Genomic DNA, 21171 nt, shown 5'->3' with positions numbered 1-21171 from the left:
GGTGCTCCTAAAATTGGATCTTCATGTGATGTGTGTATTGTTATCGTATCTGAGTTATCTTCTCTTATTGGATTTTCAGTGATTTCTTCAGTTATTCCTTCACTAGCTGTGTCTGTTGTTGATGAATTTTTGTTTGTTGGAAATGGGGATCTTATTTTAATATCCGATATTATTTGAATTTTTGGCTTAGGTTTGATCTTCTGTGGGTTTGAATTGAATACATTCTCTTGAGTTTCAAAGAAATGTTTTACTCTATCAAGCCATAAGTATTCATCTTTAATTTTGTCTTCTTCGCTTTTATCGCATGTAGCAGACATGTGTGTCAGTGGGGAATTTGTTACATCTATAGGGTAAATTTCCTTAGGTGGGCGCGAAAGTGCGTCCGCATTGGAATTTTGCGTTCCTTTTTTGTACTGAATAGTGTAATCGTACTCTTGCAGTTTTAATCTCCATCTGACTAACTTTGAGTTTGGCTCTTTTATAGAAAATAACCATTGGAGTGGTTTATGGTCAGTTACAATCATAAATTTACGTCCGAATAGGTATGGTCTAAAGTATTTAGTAGCCCATACGATTGCTAGTAATTCTTTCTCAATCGTAGAATAGTTACATTCAGCTGGGTTTAGAGTTCGACTGGCATAGGCAATTGGTAAGTCAGTTCCAACTGATCCTTGGGATAGAACAGCGCCGATTGCATAGTCTGATGCGTCCGTTGTTAAAATAAAAGGTTTCTGAAAGTCAGGGTGTTGTAGTATTGGGTCATTTGTTAAAATATTTTTACATAAATTAACAGCGTTTATGAATGGTTTATCATGAACAATTTTTACGTTCTTTTTTAAACAGTGAGTCAAAGGTTTGGTAATTTTGGCAAAGTTTTTTATGAATTTTCTGTAGTAACCTACAAGACCTAAAAAAGATTTAATTTCTTTTGGAGTACTTGGTATTTTAAAATTTTGAATTGCTTGAATTTTGTTTTTATTGGGTTTTATTCCTTCGGGAGTTACAACATGTCCAAGAAATTCAACAGTTTTTCTCATGAATTCAGATTTGTCTAATTGAATTTTCATGTTAAAGGAATTAAGACGATCAAATACTAATTTTAAGGAATCTAAATGTTCTTGAAGGCTTGTGGAATATATGATAATGTCGTCCATATACACTAAACATATTTTTCCTTGTAATCCGCGTAAAACGTTATCCATTGCACGTTGGAATGTAGAGGGTGCATTTTTTAGTCCAAATGGCATTCGATTATATTCGTAATGTCCATGTTCTACGTTAAAGGCTGTTTTAGGGATACTTTTTAAGTCCATCTCAATCTGGTGGAATCCACTTGCTAAATCAATGGTGGTAAAGTATTGACATCTCCCTAATTTATCTAGTATGTCAGAAATATTAGGTAAGGGGTAGCGATCATCAATAGTTTTTTCGTTTAGCTTTCTGTAGTCAACTACTAATCTACATTTTCTTTGATTAGAAGCGTCCAATTTCTTTGGTACGATCCAAACTGGTGAGCTCCAACGTGAGTTAGATGGTCGTATGATTCCGTCATTTAACATTTGATTAATTTGTTTATTCACTTCGTCTTTATGTATATGTGGATATCTATAACTTTTGGCATGTACTGGTATTTCATCAGTAGTGTTAATTACATGTTTTACTTGATTTGAAAATGTTAATTTGTCTCCAGGTTTATGTAAAATTGATTCATAATTTTTCATTAATTTAAAAAGTTTAAATTTTTCTTCTTGATTTAAATGGTCATGTCTTATTAGATTATTAAAATCAATATTGTCACGAATAGCATAGATTGCACTATGTTCCGTTACCTAGTCGGGCCCCGGTCTCCCCTTGTGCACTGTCTGAATCAGCAGGACCGAACTCTGGGGTCATCCCCAGAGGGAGGTCACGAGCGACAGTCGGAACTTTCTAGTGCCCGGACGGCTCGTTACCCTGTTGCAGTGCCTTAAGTAAGTCCTTTGGGCGTGTCGGACATAGAGGCACCCTGCTCGTATCGAGCGGGTTCCGCTTGGCGGCACATCAGAAGGCCTTACGCACATACACCCACACCCACACACCCCCTCTTGGACAGTGTTCGATGCTAAGAGTTATACAGTGCCAAATAAAGAAGACTTACTTGAGCTACAGTCTTGTTTCTCTTCCTACGCTACCCCCAAAACGTGACAATATTACAAGAAATGTTTTTTTGCTGTATTGATTGATTGAATATTTCAAAATTAAAAATTTCAAAATTTTCAAGATTAATAGGTTCTAAGGGCATGTTTTCATTTATATCGCAATTTATCGTAAGAATTTTATTCGTATGATTAAAAACATCTAGCGTATAGCTTTGGTTATTAATCGTCACTAAAGTAGGTTGAATTTCAATTTCATTGTCACTATAATAGGGCATAGTCCAAGTAGTGTCATTTGGTAACTTGGTTTTGAAGGTTGTCCGTTGAATAGTCTTAGGTGGAATTTCAATCATGTAATGATCAAAGTCTTTTCTATATTGAAACGGAATTTGCAAGTAGTGATTAATTAGTTGATTATTTTTTAAATCAATATTTAATTGCAACTTTCGCAAATCATTTAGTCCAAGAATTCCATCAAAGTATTCATGAAAGGGATAAAGAATAAATTCGATTGGTTCTGTTATACCGTAGCATAAGAATAATGGAATTTTTGCTTTTTGTGTAACTTTTCTTGATCCTGCACAAGTTTGTAAAGTGCTCGTGTGAGTAACAATTGCTACAGAAAAATGTTCTTCGGCTATTGAGGGTCTAAGAAGGGATGCATGTGAACCAGTATCAATCAATAATCGAATATTGTAACTAGGAATTTCGACATATGGTAGTTGATTGATTTGTAAGCTATTTAAGCTTAAACAACATTGGTTTCTTCCGAGGCTTGTAATTGAAAATTTTCCATCTGTTCTACAAGACTTTGTTCTTCTGATGATTCATCATCAAAATTTTCAGGGTAATAATTCTCATTAAATTCATCATTTGGATTAAATAACAAATTTTTACAATCACGGTTTTCTTCGCTTTCTACATGAGTTAGCTCTTGAAAAGTGAAGTTCGGATTTCCGGTTTTTTGGAAATGAGATTGAAAAGGTCTTTGGGGTGCAAAATTGGATTTTTGTGGCAAATTTCGATTAATCGTACTCACTCCAGACATTGGTTGTGGAAACGATTGTTTGAAAGGTGGTCTTTGCTGATTTGAAGTTGAAGGCTGATTTGGTGGTTTAAATGTTCGTTGAGGTTGCGATTGAAATCTGGGTTGAAACATTGGGGAATTGTGTAGATTTTCTCGCCCATTAAATGGTTTTGCAAAGTTTGAAACGTGTGGATGCTGCATTGGCTTTGTGAAAGGATTATGCGTTGTTTGATTAGAAGATTTATTATTACATTTGGAATGATTTTGGATGTAATTGTTTTTGAAATTTGTTTGACTAGTTAACACTTCGTAATTATTAATTATCTCAATTGCGTTTTCCAAATTCTGAGGGTTTTGAACTATCAATAAGGTTCTCAGTTCACTGGAAATATTTGGTAACAAATTTTGAGTTGCTGTTAACTCATTTTGAGAAATTAAAATTGCTCGTGCTTCAGCATTCTGAACTTCGGTACAAATCTTAGTGTTTACTTTCGTGACTAAGGCTTTGAGTTTCTGAATGTAATCTTGAGTAGATTCATTCTTCCTTGACAAGAAAATTAATTGTTGCTGTAAGTTTGCTCTAGTGATCGGGTCACTGAACTTTTGTTGTAATGCTAACTTAATTTCAGGCCAGGTTTTTAAATCTGGTCGAGTTAGTACAAAGTCTTCGGCTGATTGTACAATTTTGGATCTAATAGCGAGCATAACATACTCTTGCTGAGATAAATCATTATTAAAATATCTGCTATGAAAAGTGTCAATTTGATTTAAAAAGAACTCCAATCTGGAAGATGTTCCGTCAAAGTTTTTTAATAGCGTAACAGTTGATCTCAAAGCGTCGGCCATGTTTGTTGGTCTTAAATTAGTTTGAGGACTACTGTCTAAATTAAAATCTACGTTAGTTATAGGTAATGGATAATTTATAGAAATATCCGAATAAATTTTCTCAATATCAGAACTTGAAGTTGAAGCTTCTGAATTGGAACTTAAATTATTACTTGTGTTTTTTGTATAAGAGATTTCCTCTAGAACTCTTTTAGTTTGAGCTTTAAATTTGCTCATTAAAACATTTAAATTCACTTCCTAAATAACAGGTTGTACAACTATAAGAAACAATCAACTCACGGATTGATTTCAAGTCTTCTTCCTGTGTCAACGGGACGTCGCTAAGAAGATACACTCCCTAGGTTGGTTGCAGTGGACACTAGCATAGGCCAATTTGTCCAGGCTGGCTATCTCGTTATGGTTGACCAAGAGCGATGTTGCCAGGAGTCACAAGCTATCTCTCCGCAGGGGTAATCACAAGGGTGATTCCTTTCTTAACTGTTGAAACAGAAGGCACAGGTCACTCCGCAATCCAAGATGGATAAATTCCGAACACAACACAGCACAAAACTATCGTTGCACTCCGACACAAAATAACCGTACTCTGAAAGGAATCCTACCGACTGCGCCAATTTTATTTACTTTTCGGCAACTAGCGTTTTTAAAAATAAAACTCGAAATTACGAAAAGCAATATGTGTATTACCGCACTGGTTAAGACAGAAATTATGACTAAAATGTAATGCTGCGCTGCATCATTTATATAGATTACAGTAAATGCTGACGGTGCAACGTCTGAAGAACAATATTATAATGATAAAATAATATAAATGGTCATATAATTGTGTTTGTCACATACAAACAAAAAAAAAAACATCCACAATATTTACAATTTACAAATTTTACAAAATTTACAAAAATTACAAGGTTGCAAGACTAATGTTGTGAATGAAATGAAATTTAAACAGGATTGGAAATGAATTAAAGCAAAAAAAAAAACAGAAAAAGTTTTTCCAGTGCCAAACCGGCTTTAACTGCCCTTACCAGTTTTTAAGGACGATGTTTGGGTCCTGGAACCTCCAGTATCCTCTCCCCAGTAGTCAGTAGTGGCCACCGCTGATTTCCAGGTAGGAAATGGGGTCCAGAGACTGGTGACAGGTACCTAAGGCAGAAAACAGCAGAACACCAGGGAAAACGAACAGCTTCAACATTTGTTCCGTCAACCAAAAAGGTGACCAGAGGTAATGACAAGTGTTGAAGTTGTTTAAAGCAAACTAATATAAACTAAAAAAAATAAATAAAACTAAACCAAGTAAGGAATTGACCTGGTGGCTCAACTCTGACCGAGCTCTGACCTTTTAAAACCCTGTGGGTGCTGGTCAGCTTTTCCAACACGTGGGTTGGCCCGGAAAACTCTGGACGGAGCAGTCCCGGTTAGGTTTATTCAATCCCCGATTGGAAAGTTTAGATCTTCGGTCGGAAAAACCCTTAGATCTCTGGTCGGAAAGCCCTTAGATCTCTGGTCGGACCGAACACAATACTGTGTTGAAAAATTGGACCGATACAAAATAATTTAAAAGAACCAACAATAACACCAATTTACCTGTGATTCGGCCAGATGATCAAGGATTAAAAAAAATTAAGTCACACAGGTGCCACAACGCTCAGAACCTAGGTCAGATGTCGTCAGTTTGGGTGCTGTAGTGGGAAAAGGACCGATATCACAAAGTGGGGTGATTAAATAGGCCACATGGCACCTGACACAAAGAAACACAACCACAACCCGACGATTCCCCGACAAAAATCGAAACTAATCCCGTGACTACGGCACCTGATAACTCATCAGGTCACGCACCCACAGTAACCACAAAATGTGCACAAAGTGCAAATGGAGCTATTAACCGATCGGAATCGGTCTACTAGTGTAACTAGGCCCACGGACATTAAAAACACAAATCAAACGACTTACGGACGAAAGCTCTATTCCGTTTGTGATTTAAACTTAACATGCGGTCAATAAAAGCTTCTGTCTAAACCTTGGTTAATAATATACTGTTAATGTTTGAAAAAATATCAAAAATCAAGAGCTACAGTAGTAAAAACAAAATAATATTTATTATCGAAATACCTACTGTATCAAGTCAAATGTACAATTTCTATCATCTGTATCCGATGCCGGTAATAAAAGATAATTCTTATCAATTAATAATACCGAAATTTAAATATCTAATGATAAATGAGCGAAATTACTTTTTCTCTAACGAAAATAGTTTTGAAATAATTTCTGAAGAATTTATCTGTCACTGTAAAATCATAGGAAAAATTACCATATGAAGTTCAATTATTAAAAATGATGACAAATGTATCTAATTGCCAACCAATTCCTGTGGAAATAACTGATATAAAAGTACAAAAAGTGGAGCGGAACAAATGGACCATTATAAGCCCGGATCATACAGTAACAGTACAGAAATGTGGAAAGACCTGCGAGAACATTCCTCTCAAAGGAAGCTATTTAGTCGAATTAAACCCGGACGGTGTAGTGAAAATCAAATCTTACAAAATCTCAAAAACAATAAAAATAAATATCTCTACCAAGTATAGACCATAGTAAACCCAATTATAATCTTGCCTCAAAATTTAGTGCATTCAAACTGGACGATGTTAACCTTAATGAACTTCAACCAATTAAAGAAGCCCTAGAGGCAAAGAAGCAAAAAGTGGACAAAATCAAAGATACTTCAATTTAACTCTATTGATGGCTGGACTGCTGTCGGTGGCCACGTTCCGAGGGTCAGCGCCATGCGACGCGGAGGCAACATCAGCAGTTGGCTCCTCCTCTTTCCTTACCTCCGTTTTGAATTTAACGGCCAGCGAGGTGAACCCGTAGCTCCACCTCGGGGACCTTTGTTTTAGGGTCAGTACGTCTTCCTTCTCTACATCAAAAACCAGTACATGACCTTTCGCTGGGTTTACTCTTGTCTCGTAGTGGAAGAGACACCATATTTTACTGGGTTCTGACCTGCCAGTCGTCGAAGCACAACCTCCTTTCTTTCTAGTTCGGATTTCTCCTCTCCCGGTAACCAGAGAGTGGCTTTCGTCAGCCTCGGCAGCTTGTCCACTCTTATAACCTCCAGGTTAGTTCCAATAGACTCACGGCTGAGGGCCTCTACTTTGGTTGTTAGCCAGGCCAGTGGACTGTCGGGCCAAAAGGGCTTTACAATTTAAACAATATGTATAAACAGACCTAGAGACAGTTAGACAATTATTAGTGAAGAAAGTGGTGTAACAGAATGCAACAAGTAGTAAAAAGTAGAAAAGTTACTGTAAAGTGGTGTAAATTTAATAAAGTCTGTGTAAAGTGTTTGTTTAATAAAGTCTGAATAAAAGATTTACTGATCAATGGCAAAGTTTGAAGGCTGAGTGTGGCGAAGCCTCTAATTTGTCTTAGTTCCGTAAAGCGGTTACTGTTCGTGATTCTTACACTATTGTTTGTAGGACTGAATATAAATCATCTCAAATAGTCGGTAAAAATGATTAACATTAACTTACAGTTTGATACAGTGACCTATCTCGATTAACAACCTTTTATATTATGAATATAATTAAACACATTATACAAATTCTAAATGCTTGAAATGCTTCTCTTATTTTTCTTAAGGATATATTGCATTTACAAATTGGGTTGCATTCTGGAACAGTACAGCTAGTGTGTGACTATTTAAGGTTTTCTGAAATTAGATATGTGAATTAAGAAACCCATTAACCATGGGCAAGAAATAATTGAAAACTTCAATGTTGCTTCCAATTGGCAATATTAATAAGTTTTTCGTGTAATACCGTTTTAAAATGCTTTTATTGTTGAATTTGTGCGTTGTTCGGATAATTTATGAAGTCTTTTCTTTCAGTTAATTAGCATAACAATTGAAGGATAAGAAGTGTGATTTAAGCACGTAGTTCCAGAGTGTCCCAAAGTTTATACTTTTTCAAACCTTTACAAAATTTTTATATATAATATATGCCATAGTTCCTAAACAGATTTGTTTTGATCTATTGCAGCGTAATATTGAAAATATTTTAACTGAAATGATTTTCCTATGTTGCCAAATTTTCAACACTTAACTAAGCGTAGTTTTACTTCTACTTACTTTTGACGTGGAACACTCTTGAAATAATTTAAACACGGTATTTTTTTCACATTTAAACATTCTTAATGGGTGCTGTATTCATTTTGAGCAATTACCAGCCTTTTTCAATTCACTAATTAGTTTAAAAAGGTAATTTACAATTTTTATAACCTTACACTAATTTAGTTTACTTTTAAGTGGCGTCAAATTCGATAGATATATTGTATGCCTAATCATTTACAACAACTAAAAATGTTCTAGTAATTGTTTAGTTGTTTAATTAATACGGGTACAATGTTTGCTTTACAATGTTGTTTGTTGGTTATCGGCGTTATTTTAAGTAGTTTACTATCCAGTTTCTATGTCATATTAGCACCCCCAAGTCTTCCGGACGTCAATCCTGACGCTTGGTGGGGTAATACTAATCGAAGTTTAGCTCAACCTGACATTCGGGTGTTTAAAATTAACGTATCTAAAGAGGTAAATCTATGTCTAAAATAACCAAAACTGTTAAGCATTTATTAATTTTTAGATAATCGAAGATCTGAACTATAGACTGAAACATTCAAGAAATCTAGCCCCCTACTTTGAGAATTCGGCCAATAAATATGGGACTAATCAACTTGTATTGAACGAAATAGTCGATTTTTGGCATACCCGGTATAACTGGACAGAACGGCAAGACTTTTTGAATAGATATCCTCAATTTTTGGTTAACATACAAGGTAAGGCACTTTTTGAAGCACAATTTTAGTTATTTTGAAAAGTTGAATATCATTTGTTTTTTGACAGGATTGGATATACACTATGTTCACGTGAAACCGAAACTGTCGAAAACCACTCCAATTTTACTAGTGCACGGCTGGCCCGGTTCCGTAAGGGAATTTTACGAGTTAATCGAAATATTAGAAGCTAACAAAAAATTTAATTTGGAACTTATCGCTCCAAGTCTTCCAGGTTTTGGATTTTCCGAAAAACCCGGAAAACCTGGATTCGGATTAGTGCAAGCTGCTATTATTTTCAAAAAACTAATGACACGGCTTGGACATCATCAATTTTATATTCAAGGTACGATTGCCACTCCCATTTTCACCATATTTCATAGGTTTTACTTGTCTTAAACCATACAGGATGTTCTAAACATTGATGTTAAAAGAAATTTGTAAAATTAATTCTAGAAATTAACTATACCGCAAATCTACCGTAATTATGATAGAGTCACCGCCGCAGAAATGTGCATCGTACAGGGTGTCCAAATAAAAGTGGGACTCGGATTTTGACTAAATGGTTGATTGTAGAAGTTCGGGAAAATAAACTTTTGTCATAAAAAGGGGTGTCAAAATATTTTCAGTTTCGGAAAATATCCACAAGAGGGCGTACTAACAACTTTGATTCAAAAAAGTGCATATCTTCAAAATTTCAAATATAATAGCACTTTGAAAATACTTGCACACCCTTAACTTAAGTTTGGTTAAAAATGATTGGTTTAAAATAAAAGCAATGTTATAGATAATCTTCTACTTTTATTTTGACTTTTGACATGTTTTGTGACGTTGACGTCACAAAACGACGCCTATTGAGGTTAGGTTTAGGTTTTACGTCAGTACGGATAGTGCAAAAATATTGTATTTTGCCGTACGGTTAAAATGAAATTTGTTTAAGCCGGATACAAATACACTAGTTTTGCAATAAAATTGATAATAAAAAGCGCCTTGAAAAGTGAACAGAGTGTCTGCCGTAATGTTAAAAAGTTTGGTACGTCATACTGACAAGATTTTTAAACAAAACAGAGTTTTTTATTACTATTTTTATTAGAGTTAGTATTTTGAAAATGAAACAAAATACGTGTTTATACGAAATAATAAATATCATGGAACACCCCCAGTTGAATCATAATTGTACAAATGTCCATATTTTCGACTCACTGTAAATTTCACTAAAGTTTTCCAATAAGCCTAATCATCTAGGTATACACCTAGATACCAAACTATCGGCGCGATCATCTTGCTTCCAGGGGCAAGAGGGCCATGAATATACTATGGGCCTGTAAGAGGGCTGTTGGTGGCACCTGGGGTCTAAATCCCAGTGTGCTCTACTGTCTCTACTGCACCGCAGTCAGGCCCATAATTACCTACGGGGCCATAGTGTGGTGGCCTTGTGTAGAGCAAAGTTCAGCAACCGCTCAACTGGACAAAGTCCAAAGAGCGGCGTGCCTGGCGGTGACAGGGGCAATGAGGACCACTCCTTCTAGGGCCCTGGAGGTGATGTTAAACCTCATGCCCCTCGAACTGTGCGTGATAATGAAGGCCACGCGCGCAGCTTACAGGCTGCACGTGGGCGGCCTGCTATTACAAGCCTGCTCATTTGGGCACGGCAGGATATGGGGCTGGGCCACAGACCAGTGTCCGCTCCTACTGATGCCAGGCGATCATAAGATCTCCAAGCTCGTGCCCTCAAATTTCTTCAAAGTCATAGTTCCTGATAGAGAAGAGTGGGGGGCCGATTACGGACCGGAATTCCTCCGGAATAGCGACGTCTGGTACACAGATGGTTCGTTAGTAGCAGGACGCGCGGGGGCCGGCATTTTTGCCAGCTCCAGACGCTTGTCACAGAGTATCGCTCTAGGTAGTTACACAACAGTCTTTCAGGCTGAAGTATATGCCATCCTTGTCTGCGGGCGGGTTCTCCTATGACCAGAACAGTCGTCTGCTCCGACAGTAAGGCTGCCATCAGGGCCATTGAGGACGATGAGGTGCGGTCCAAGTTGGTAATGGAGTGTAAAAGTACCTTACCGTACCTTACCGGCGGGGTATACCTCGCGTGGGTGCCGGGACACACGGGTGTTCCTCTGGTCCGTGCCCCAAACGAACTAAACTTCTGCTAAACCTAAACAGAGGTAAACTACGAACGGTGACTGGTCTAATGACGGGTCACTGTCACCTGGCGCGGCATATGCACAGACTGGGAATTCACGAAGACCCGGCCTGCAGAGGCTGCTTGGAGGACGAAGAAACACCGGGGCATGTACTTACTAGTGACTACCCCGCCTTTTCTCGCCTTTGTTACACCTGCCTGGGACAGCAAACGCTGTGTCACAGGGAACTAAAGCAGGGCGCCCACTGAATCGGCACAGACCGGCCAGCCTGGCACAGCACGGCCGACGGTTCGGCAACCACCGCCCATTGAATCAGCATAATCGACACGCGTATGCTTTTAAAACGTCTTTGACCATCAACGTACTTAGAACTGAACACGAGGCATTTAAAAAATACATAATATTCGGAAAATGATTAATTCTTCGGATTCAGAAGAGGAAATTTTGATATTGGCTGCAGCCTGTGCAGAAGCAGAGGATCAAAAAGTCAAAAGAAGGTATTGGATACACGATATTAATAAAAAGCGGGAGATTCACGGCGAGTTTCATCATTTATTTCCGGATTTGTTGGCTGACAATGAAAAATTTTTTAAGTACTTCCGAATGTCGAGTACCAAGTTTTATGAACTTTTAAATATGTTACCATTAAGAAAACAAAATACCAATTTTCGAAAAGCTGTACCACCCGAAGAACGCCTAGCAGTTACATTAAAGTAAGTACTCATATATTAATCCTAATATAGATTTATTGCATGCTTGGTTGCCAACCTTCTAAGCTACATAATTAATATACTTTTAAATGGTATTAATATTTTCTTTTTAAAAATACACTTATTTTAAAAAACAACTTTATTTCAAAACACTGTGAAGTATTAAAATATACAGGGTGATAATAATACAATACAATACAATTTATTTCCAATATCACAAAAGGGATGTAGGAAGATTACAAAATCACGTATATAAAAAAGAAAATACTTATCACTTATCACACATGTTATACGTCTTCAAAGCTGTAGCCTAGGAACTCCTCCACTGTATAAAAAGCCCTACTTAATAAAAGGTCTCTCATAAATGATAAAAACCTGCTGTTTGACAACTGACGTAATTTTGGTGGGATCTTATTATATATCACAGCACCAATATAATAGGGGTTCGCTTTAAATAATTCAAGCCTGTGTAACTCATATTGATAGTTATTTCCAAATCGGGTAGCATAGTTATGATTAGTATTTAGAGTTATGAAAGCGGACGCATTCTGCCTTACAAATTTTAAAAGTTCGAATATAAATAAACAAGGAAAAGTCATTATTTTCTCTGAGATAAATGATGGTTTACATGATTCCCTCGATTTTAAATTAAACATTATACGTACGGCACGTTTTTGGTTTAAGAAAGCTCTATTGGATGCAGACGATGCACCCCACAGCACTATTCCATATCTCATACGAGATTCAATATTAGCATAGTAGAATGATTTAACTGTTGCCCGACTCGTTATTTGTTTTAGGCGCTGTAAGGCAAAACAGCTTCTCGAACATTGGCTGCAGACAAAATTGACATGTTCTTTCCAATTCAACGACAAGTCTAAATATAAACCCAACAACTTAAAAGATGTAACTTGTTTTATAGTTTTACCACTCAATTTGATAAGATGACTTTTCAGGTAGTTGGCTCCGCAAGGATGAAACTCCATTGTATACGTCTTATCTTGGTTCAGAGTTAATTTATTGTTACTAAAGTAATTTGATAACAAGCTCAAATTATCATTCAAAGTCCTTCTCAAGATATGCTCATCCTTATTTGAGGATAACAAAGTAATATCATCAGCAAATTCACAATGTGGTGCACTCAAATATTTTGGCATGTCATTAATGTATATAAGGAAGAGTAGTGGGCCTAAGACGCTGCCCTGCGGGACGCCAACTTCAATTGTTAACTGGTCTGATTCAGATTTATTGAATAAAACATATTGTTTTCTATTAGATAGATACGAGTTCAATAATTTATGACAATTTCCTCGTATTCCATAAGAAAGACATTTCTGCAAAAGCAAGGTGTGCTCGACACAGTCAAAAGCTTTGGTCAGATCAATAAAAAGGGCCATAACGTTTTTATTTTGATCTAGTTCCCTATAAATTTGGTTAATAACATAGCATAGTGCTGATAAAGTTGATTTCCTGCTTCGAAAACCATGTTGTGAGTCTGATAGTACATTATTGGAATCTAGAAAGTTTAGAATGCGTTTTGATAAAACTTTTTCAAAAATTTTCGAGAATATTGACAGGAGTGATATTGGGCGATAATTTCCGATATCAGCTGTGCTACCCCTCTTGTGCGCACAAATGACTTTGGATAATTTCAAGTAGTCCGGAAAAATCGCTTGCGTAAAACACAAGTTTAATAATATGCACAAGGGCTTACTGACCTCTGAACTACAAAACTTAATGAGTTTTGCCGAAAATTCGTCAGGACCGGTGGAATTCGTATTTTTTAAACTGTTTATTACTTCAATTATTTCTTTTTCTGTAACATCAAATAAATAGATTGAATTATTAACATGTGGTACTGTATTGAAGGAGTTAGAAATTATTGGTATGTGTAGATTTTGGAGCGATAAGGGAATATTTACGAAAGTGGAATTAAAATGGTTTGCTATTTCTTTGGAATCCGTAATTTCAATATCATTTACTAATATCCTATTTATTTGCTTGTTTCCTTTATTTTTAGTAGTAGAGTTTATAATATTCCAAATAGTTTTTGATTTGTTAGTAGAAGAAGATAGTTTATTATCATAATATGTTTGTTTTGCAAGTCGCAAGGTTTTCCTGTAAATACTCTTATATCTTTTATAGTAATCCATACTAATCTCTGCTTTTTCAAGCTGGGAAGACATTTTGCGTAGGTTCTTTGATGACACCTTCAAGCCTAAAGTGAGCCACTGTTTATTCGAAATATAATCTAGCGCTTTTTTCCTTACAAAAGGAAAGCAGATGTTAAAATAACTATAAAAGATCTCAACAAATTGCAACATACTGTATCCAACATCGTCCGCACTTTCCAGTAAGTTGGTCCATGACTCCAATGATAATAATCTTTTGAAATTATTCATGTTCTTTATAGAAAAACATCGTACCATGTCAGAATTGTTAATACTTTCATTAGAACATGCCGGAATTGTAACAAGTTGATAAGTGTGGTCCGATAAGCCGTTTTCGCAAACCTTTTTATCAATAATAACTGAATTGAAATCTGTACAAATATAGTCGATAGCAGTGGAAGAGTTCTTACATATATGAGTAGGTACATTAAAAGCTGGGGTCAAGTTGAACGAACTTAAAATGTCAGTTAGCTCAAGAGTAGCAGTGTTGTCTTGCAAGAAATTAATGTTAAAATCTCCGGCAACAATATTACGACTAAAGGGAAATGTATTGGTTAAGAATGTAAGACAAGCCTCCAGTTGTTTAAGGAAGTCAACCCTCTGAGATAGGGGTGACCTATATACACAAAGAACATTTGTTTTAATATTATTTCTACACAACTGGATGCATGCACATTCGAATGTCATTTCAATACATAGACCAGGAGGAACTGTAATAGGCACATAGTCTATATTATCACTCACCAATATCACAACTCCGCCATGTTGATTGTTCGTTCGATTATAGAAATTAGCTATGTTGTAGCCTTTGATGTTTAAGGCAGCCATCTGGTAGTCTGAGCACCAACTTTCAGTTATGCACAAAATGTTCACTCTTTCCAGCTCTAAGAAAACTTCAAGTTCATCGATTTTATTTTTTAGTGATTGGATGTTTTGATGCACTATATTGAGAGGTCTATCAACTAAATCGCATGGTGATGTTGTTCTGGAGTTGCTTATGGCCGGGGCAGCATTAACTGTTGGGTCCTTATGGAAATAAGTCTTTCGTTTCCTTGAGGAATTCTTGATTCCTGCTAAAATCAAATCTTCTAATACCAACATTTCTAGGCCAAAAGTCCGTTTTGTACATATCATCCTTTTTGTCCAATGGGGCTACCACTACAAAAGATCTAAGTTTATCCTCAGAGTTTACTATCTCCTTTACAATGATTTTTAGGTGCTCAAAACCACTTTTGTTTTTAATGAATGCTGTTATCATATCTTCTGTGGCTGTTTTCATGACTCTATATAAGTATATCCAAACGCGTCGGTCCCCTCCAGTAAAACCTTTCGTTGCCGAGTCGCGTGGTTCTTCACCTGTTCCCAATTTCCGAATTTTTTTTGTCAGTCTAGCGGAGTCTTGAGCGCCTTGAAAACCCAGAGTTTTTAACTCGTAGTTTTGTCGGCAGTGTTCTGCGGAAGCGGAGCCAGTAGAGTTCGATCTTACGATAGGGACTGTAGACGGCTGATGAATAAATATTATTTAAATATTTAAATTTTATTTAAAGAATAATCATAGCTGCGTTCTTGTAACTGCTCATCGGGATTGGTGTTTGCTAACAAATTTCCTGATGGTTCCCAATGTGATTGATGTAAAAATGTCTGCTGAAAACTTGGTTGGAAAGTTGTTGGGTGCAAATTTTTCAAACTTTCGGTTTGTGCTGTTTGAGCTCGTTGCTGGAAGTTACAAGAGATTTCCGTGGCTTCCTGTGCAGGTCGGTTATCATTACTGATCAAAGTCTTATATTCGTACTCTGATACAAGGTTATAAATTTTGTTTTTAACTTCAATTTGATAAAGAGGTGGAAATGTCCGTACGGTCTCCTCCATACTTTCAAAAAATTTTTTTAAATGGTCGGGTTTTCTTTCGAGTTTTAACTGCTTTCTTTCCCCTAAATATTCTTGAAGTACCTGCGATAAAGCAGGTTGTGGTTGGTTTTGTTGTTTTCTTTTTTCTGATATGTGTGAAGTTGTTGACAGCGATGGTGACTCTATAGAACGTAGTGGCGGGGAAGTAGTTCGTTCGGATGTGATGCTGGTTGGTGAGAGAAGAGTGTGCTCGATCTCAGGAAGATCCACAGATTCCGTGTCAATGATAATGTCATTAGGAGAATTCTGGGATTCGTCTACAGAAAGATTAGATCTTTGATTTCTCTCAGCAAAAAAGGGAACCATAAACGACATGATATCTTCAAATTTCCATTTTTTTACTGGAACATTTGCTTGTCCGCTTCTGGTTTGCCTGTTTTTCAAGGCCTTCCGAAATCCGTCTCTCAGTAAACCCCATCTTTTTTTACATTCTGAAACTAGAACAATTAATTAGAAAAAAATGGGAAAACCAAGTCTCAACCAAATAATTACTTCAGATATTAATTTTGATAGTGCTTATTTCGAGAAACGTGCTTTAGGAATTATTTATTTATTATTTCAGGTTTTTGGGACATGGAGATAGTTTTTCTTCATTAGCGTTCAGCTATAGACTAGGGGAAACTACGGTGAGAAGAATAATTTACGATACTTGTGAACAAATATGGACCATTTTGTCTCCTTTGGTAATGCCTAAGCCTACGACTGAACAGTGGACGAAAATAGAGGAGGGCTTCCGAACAAAGTGGAATTATCCAAATTGTATCGGAGCCTTGGACGGAAAACATATTGTGTTTGAAAAACCGCCAAACTCTGGATCACTATACTATAATTACAAGAAAGAGTTTAGTATTGTTTTAATGGCTTTGGTAGATGCCGATTATCGATTCATAGCTGTCGACGTTGGAGCCTATGGTCGAAATAGTGATGGTGGGATATTTCGTTCTTCCCAACTAGGAAAAAGCCTTCAAACAAAAACGCTAAATATTCCTGAAGACAAATTTTTGCCTGAAACAAATATTGCTTTGCCAAATGTTTTTGTAGGAGATGAAGCATTCCCTTTATTGCCAAACCTTATGAGGCCATACCCTGGAGCCCAGGCAGCAAATGAAGAAGCAAAAAGAATTTATAACTATCGTCATAGCCGAGCTAGACGTGTCAGTGAAAATGCCTTCGGAATAATGACTAAAAAGTTTCGCATTTTCTACAAAAAATTCAATATTTCACCGGAGCATCTTGATATAATTACTCTAGCATGTACTGCTTTACATAATTTCTTAAGAAACGATTCCTGTTTTTGGCAACCTGGAGAACTTGACAACGAAGAATTACTAGCAGGCCTAAATGATTTACTAAATATTGGTGGTAATTTCCAACGGGATGCCTTTGAGATAAGAGAACAATTTAAGCAATATTTTGTCTCTAATCAAGGAAGAGTGCCATGGCAAAATGAAAAAATTAATGTAGGGAGGATAAATTAAATACCTAGTTATACAGGGTGATTGATAGTCGATGGTAGGTATTAGTCGTTTAGGAAAGACTAGACATGTACATTTTTTGAAAACTTGGCTACCTAGGTTATGACTGCTGATCTAACGATCTAAAATATTTTCAAAGTTGTGACACTTTCGGTTATATCGGAAGTATAAATGTGTCATTTTGCTTTATTAGTTCAATAAAATGAACCTTTATTGACCATAGCTCAAAGTTTTAGCCAAAAGTAAGTAGGCATTTAGACACTATACAAAATTATTTTGAGCAAAGCAATTGTCATTTTTTACTGGTAACTTAATAAATATTTTGAAAATTAATACAGGTATAGGTATAGGACATTGTACATAAAAGTTGTTCAAAGTTCTCCGTAGAATCTAAATATGTAATATACTGGGTGTTTCATTTCAAATAAGAAAGCTATGGTCAACTTCCGGTATAACCGGAAGTGTTACAACTTTGAAAATATTTTATATCGATAGAAGACTTATACCTAAGTAACCCAATTTTCAAAAAATTTCCATGTTTTGTTTTCCCTAAATGTCTAACCTACCATCGACTATCAATCACCGTGTATATCGTGTAAAATATTATAATTAAAATAAAAAAAAATACTTACCGGACATTCCAGTTTTTTTCTGAATTTCCATCCACGCGTTTTCCTTTCGCATGTTGTCATGATAAAAACGATCTTTTGGATCATATAAAAAATTATAATGCCGAACACTTTCAATTAGCAGCTCGTCTGTCATTGTGGTAACGTGTTGTTGCTTGCTTTGCTACTGCTCAAATGGTCTCAGATTGTCGGACCTACCGGCAGTTTTTGCCCCTTCGAGAATACGGAGCGGTGGCGGGTCTGTGCGTGCTGTGCTGGCCGGCCGGTGCCGACTCGATAGGCGCTTGCTTACGTGTTTACGTACATATTAAAAATTGCCGGTCGTGCCGGTCGGTCTGTGCCGATTCAGTGGGCGCCCTGCTTAAGGGAGCTGCATCCGACCAGCATCGTTAGATTCTTTGAATCAACGGGACTGCTGTAGCTCCGGCTAGCGGGACGCGACGGGTCCATCTGAGACCCATGCGTATACCTGGGCTAAATAGCCCTCCGCATCACCAACAACCACAACAACAAGCCTAAACAAACCTTCATTATTTTTGTATTAAATTAATGTAAACTTATTAAATTAGATTTCTAAATTATTTCAGGTGGAGACATAGGATCCATAACTTTGCACATTCTAAGCGTGCTTTATCCAGAATCAGTTTTGGGATTTCACACCAATTTTCCACTAGTTTACACATCACAAAGCTACATTAAACAAACTTTAGGGTGGATTTGGCCCTCTCGGTTTCTTAAACTCGAGCATTACGACAGAGTGTATCCGCTCACGGAAAAGGGCAGGTTTATTTTTCAGGAAAGCGGCTATTTGCATCTCCAATCTACTAAACCCGATTCAATTGGTCAGATATTTATTTCAGAGGCTGGATAATTGTATGTGAGTTGTGATTGCAGGTCCGGCGCTGGATGATTCTCCTTTAGGTTTGGCAGCTTACCACGTGGAAAAGTTTATTACGGGAGCTAATTTTACCTGGATATCAAAGTACGAACAGGGAAATCTGCAGACTGTGTTCACTTGCACTAGTTTAATAGACAATTTGATGTACTATTGGATAACTGGAAGTTCTACCAGTGCTTTTCGGATTTACTATGAAACATTTAGTAAAACTTTATGGAGTGACACATTTACAATATTAAGGTAAAAAATATTAGAGTTAGTTAACGTCAGTCTCGGATTTATTTAATCTTCAGGATCCCTGTCAAAGTACCCACTGTGATATTAAGATCAAAGTACGATCTTTACATGGCCGACGGTGTTTTAAAAGAAATTTTTCCTAAACTGTTGCATCTAACCGATAGAGACACTGGCCATTTTGCCGCGTTTCAAGAACCGCAACTAGTCGCCCAGGACCTTCTAAAAGCGATTAAAATTTTCCAGTCGTACAATTTAGCACTTAAAGAAACATCGGATACCTGTTGTTTGTAAGAAAGTTTGTAAAACAGTTTCTAAAAAGATTTGTTAATTACCTTAATCATCGTCCTATTACTATAGTAAGTCTTCTTCTTTTGGTATTATGTCTATGGCTTGTTTTCTCCAGTTCCACCTCTCAGTTGTCCTGCGATCCTGATGTTCAGCATTCTCTCCATCTCTTTGGTGGTCTGCCAAGTGGTCTTCGTGTTCCCAGTCTCCCGTTTCTTGCTATCTCGACTAGTCAGTGAATTTCCATCCTGGTTACGTGCTCATTCCATACTCTTCTTCTTTGCTTTATCCATCTAACTAAATACCTCACGGAAAAGATCGATACAGCTAAATTTTTGGCTATTTTTAACGGCCTCTATCTCCGAAATACCTCAGTCGAATTTAATAAACAACTATGGATTTGAAATACCGTTTCTTCTAAAATCAGGACCGTCATTCATTTTGCCTCAAAAATGATTTCTTCACAAATATCATCATCATCATCAGCCTATACTGTCCACTACTGGACTAAAAGCCACTCTCATACTTTGCCATTCCCTCCGGTCCTGTGCCATCAGCACCCAGTTTCCAGCGAGGATTACTATGTCGTCATTCTATCGGGCTGGTGGGCATCCTCTGTTTTTGCATGCTTCCACTCTTGGTCCCCATTGTAATTTTTTTTTTGTTCCAACGATCATGGAGTCGCATATGCCTGTCGATTAACCTTTTTGGATATCAGTCAAGTCCAAGACAAAGGCAGTTACTTCTATGTGGTCATTCCGAATACGAAAGCAAACATTTCAAGAAGCTTCACGATTATTGAAGAAGCCTCTACAGTCAATGCAGTAGAAATATGTCGAAAATACATAAATTTACGCCCTAAAACTGCTGATGGGAGATTCTTCTTGAGATATGTGGTTGGAAAATGTACTACACAACCTATAGGCGTCAAAACAATTTCGAAAACTCTTTCAAAAGTGGCGTCGTTTCTTGGACGCCCTGATCCTTTTTACGGGACATGGAATGAGGCGCTCTTTGGCAACATTATTGGTCAATGCTGGAGGCGATATTACCACTCTCAAGCGCCACGGAAGTTGGAAGTCGAGTACGGTAGCGGAAAGTTATATTGAAGATTAATTGTGCCGCAAAATGACAATTGCTAAAAAAATACAAGTTGTTGGTCCGCAAAGTTGTTGGCCTCTCCAGTTCTTCAGAAACTCCGAATAAAGTGGATTCGAAAACTTCTGATCAAAATAAGTTTGTTTTTGATCTAAATAATGTTATAATGTTAATAATAATCCCAAATAAAATACTATAAAATCGAAGGGTGGTTTTTATTGTGATTCTGACTACAGCCTAAACTGGTCAATTATAGGAAAGTGAAAGCGGAGTAATGGTAATGAAAATGGTAGGTGTGGATGGTGACAGATGTACTGCGGTCTGATTAGATCTATTGTACCCCATCTTATTCTGCTATCTCAAGGTTTCCTTGTTCATAGCAGCCCCTCAAGATTTAGTTCCGTTAGGAATTTCAGGATCTTGAGTGGGCCTGTTCGAGGTATTTCTTCCACAGCCAGCTGGTGTAATCCCAGTGTGTTTAATCTTCTGTGGCGTACACCATAACACTCCAGCAAGATGTGGTGGGGTGTTTCTGGTTCTTCTCCGCAAAACCTGCAGGTACTGTCCTTTTCTAGGCCTAGCTGCCTTAGGTGGTATCTGAGTCGATCATGACCCGTTAGAAACTCCGTTAATGCCTTGAGACTAATTTTGCTGAAGTTAATCAGTGTCTTCGATCTTGCTCGGTTAAAATTGCCGAGGAGATCTTTGGCCTGCCTCAGTCTTGGAAGTCTTGCTCTCAGTTCTTCTTCAGCTTTATTAAGTACTTCCTGGT

General features: G+C 37.0%; 3 protein-coding genes across 3 annotated transcripts in view; 1 reads left to right on the top strand and 2 right to left on the bottom strand.

The window, feature by feature from the left end:
- Nucleotides 1-6119, bottom strand: part of trp (transient receptor potential) — a 38327-nt gene extending 32208 nt beyond the window's left edge. The window contains exons 1-2 of the mRNA XM_081973135.1: nucleotides 5590-6119; nucleotides 5031-5526 (exon numbers count right to left, since the gene is read on the bottom strand). The gene's annotated coding sequence lies outside the window, so the exon portion shown is untranslated. The remainder of the gene's footprint in view (nucleotides 1-5030; nucleotides 5527-5589) is intronic.
- A 2195-nt stretch (nucleotides 6120-8314) lies between these two features.
- On the top strand, nucleotides 8315-19353 carry LOC145724726 (juvenile hormone epoxide hydrolase 2-like). The gene is made up of 6 exons (XM_081973138.1): nucleotides 8315-8593; nucleotides 8646-8838; nucleotides 8906-9181; nucleotides 18469-18723; nucleotides 18776-19019; nucleotides 19073-19353. The coding sequence occupies exons 1-6, from the start codon at nucleotides 8408-8410 to the stop codon at nucleotides 19305-19307; spliced, it is 1389 nt and encodes a 462-aa protein (XP_081829264.1). The 5' UTR covers nucleotides 8315-8407; the 3' UTR covers nucleotides 19308-19353.
- LOC145725574 (uncharacterized) lies at nucleotides 15400-18462 on the bottom strand. The gene is made up of 2 exons (XM_081974370.1): nucleotides 17885-18462; nucleotides 15400-16214 (listed from the first exon to the last, which is right to left on the bottom strand). The coding sequence occupies exons 1-2, from the start codon at nucleotides 18015-18017 to the stop codon at nucleotides 15400-15402; spliced, it is 948 nt and encodes a 315-aa protein (XP_081830496.1). The 5' UTR covers nucleotides 18018-18462.
- Nucleotides 19354-21171: the final 1818 nt, after the last annotated feature.

Source organism: Ips typographus, linkage group LG2 (assembly GCF_016097725.1).
Source record: "Ips typographus isolate SLU linkage group LG2, UJ_Ityp_2.0, whole genome shotgun sequence".
NCBI classification, from domain to species: Eukaryota; Metazoa; Arthropoda; class Insecta; order Coleoptera; family Curculionidae; genus Ips; species Ips typographus.
This window is presented reverse-complemented; position numbering and strand designations above follow the sequence as displayed.

Excerpts from the sequence above, each read along its gene's own strand:
- LOC145725574 (XM_081974370.1), bottom strand. The coding sequence starts at position 18,017 with ATGACAGACGAGCTGCTAATTGAAAGTGTTCGGCATTATAATTTTTTA. Across the intron at positions 16,215-17,884 it reads GAAAAAAACTGGAATGTCCG|TTTCAGAATGTAAAAAAAGA; the intron begins GTAAGTATTTTT and ends TAATTGTTCTAG.
- LOC145724726 (XM_081973138.1), top strand. The coding sequence starts at position 8,408 with ATGTTTGCTTTACAATGTTGTTTGTTGGTTATCGGCGTTATTTTAAGT. Across the intron at positions 9,182-18,468 it reads TCATCAATTTTATATTCAAG|GTGGAGACATAGGATCCATA; the intron begins GTACGATTGCCA and ends AAATTATTTCAG. Across the intron at positions 18,724-18,775 it reads TACTAAACCCGATTCAATTG|GTCCGGCGCTGGATGATTCT; the intron begins GTCAGATATTTA and ends TTGTGATTGCAG.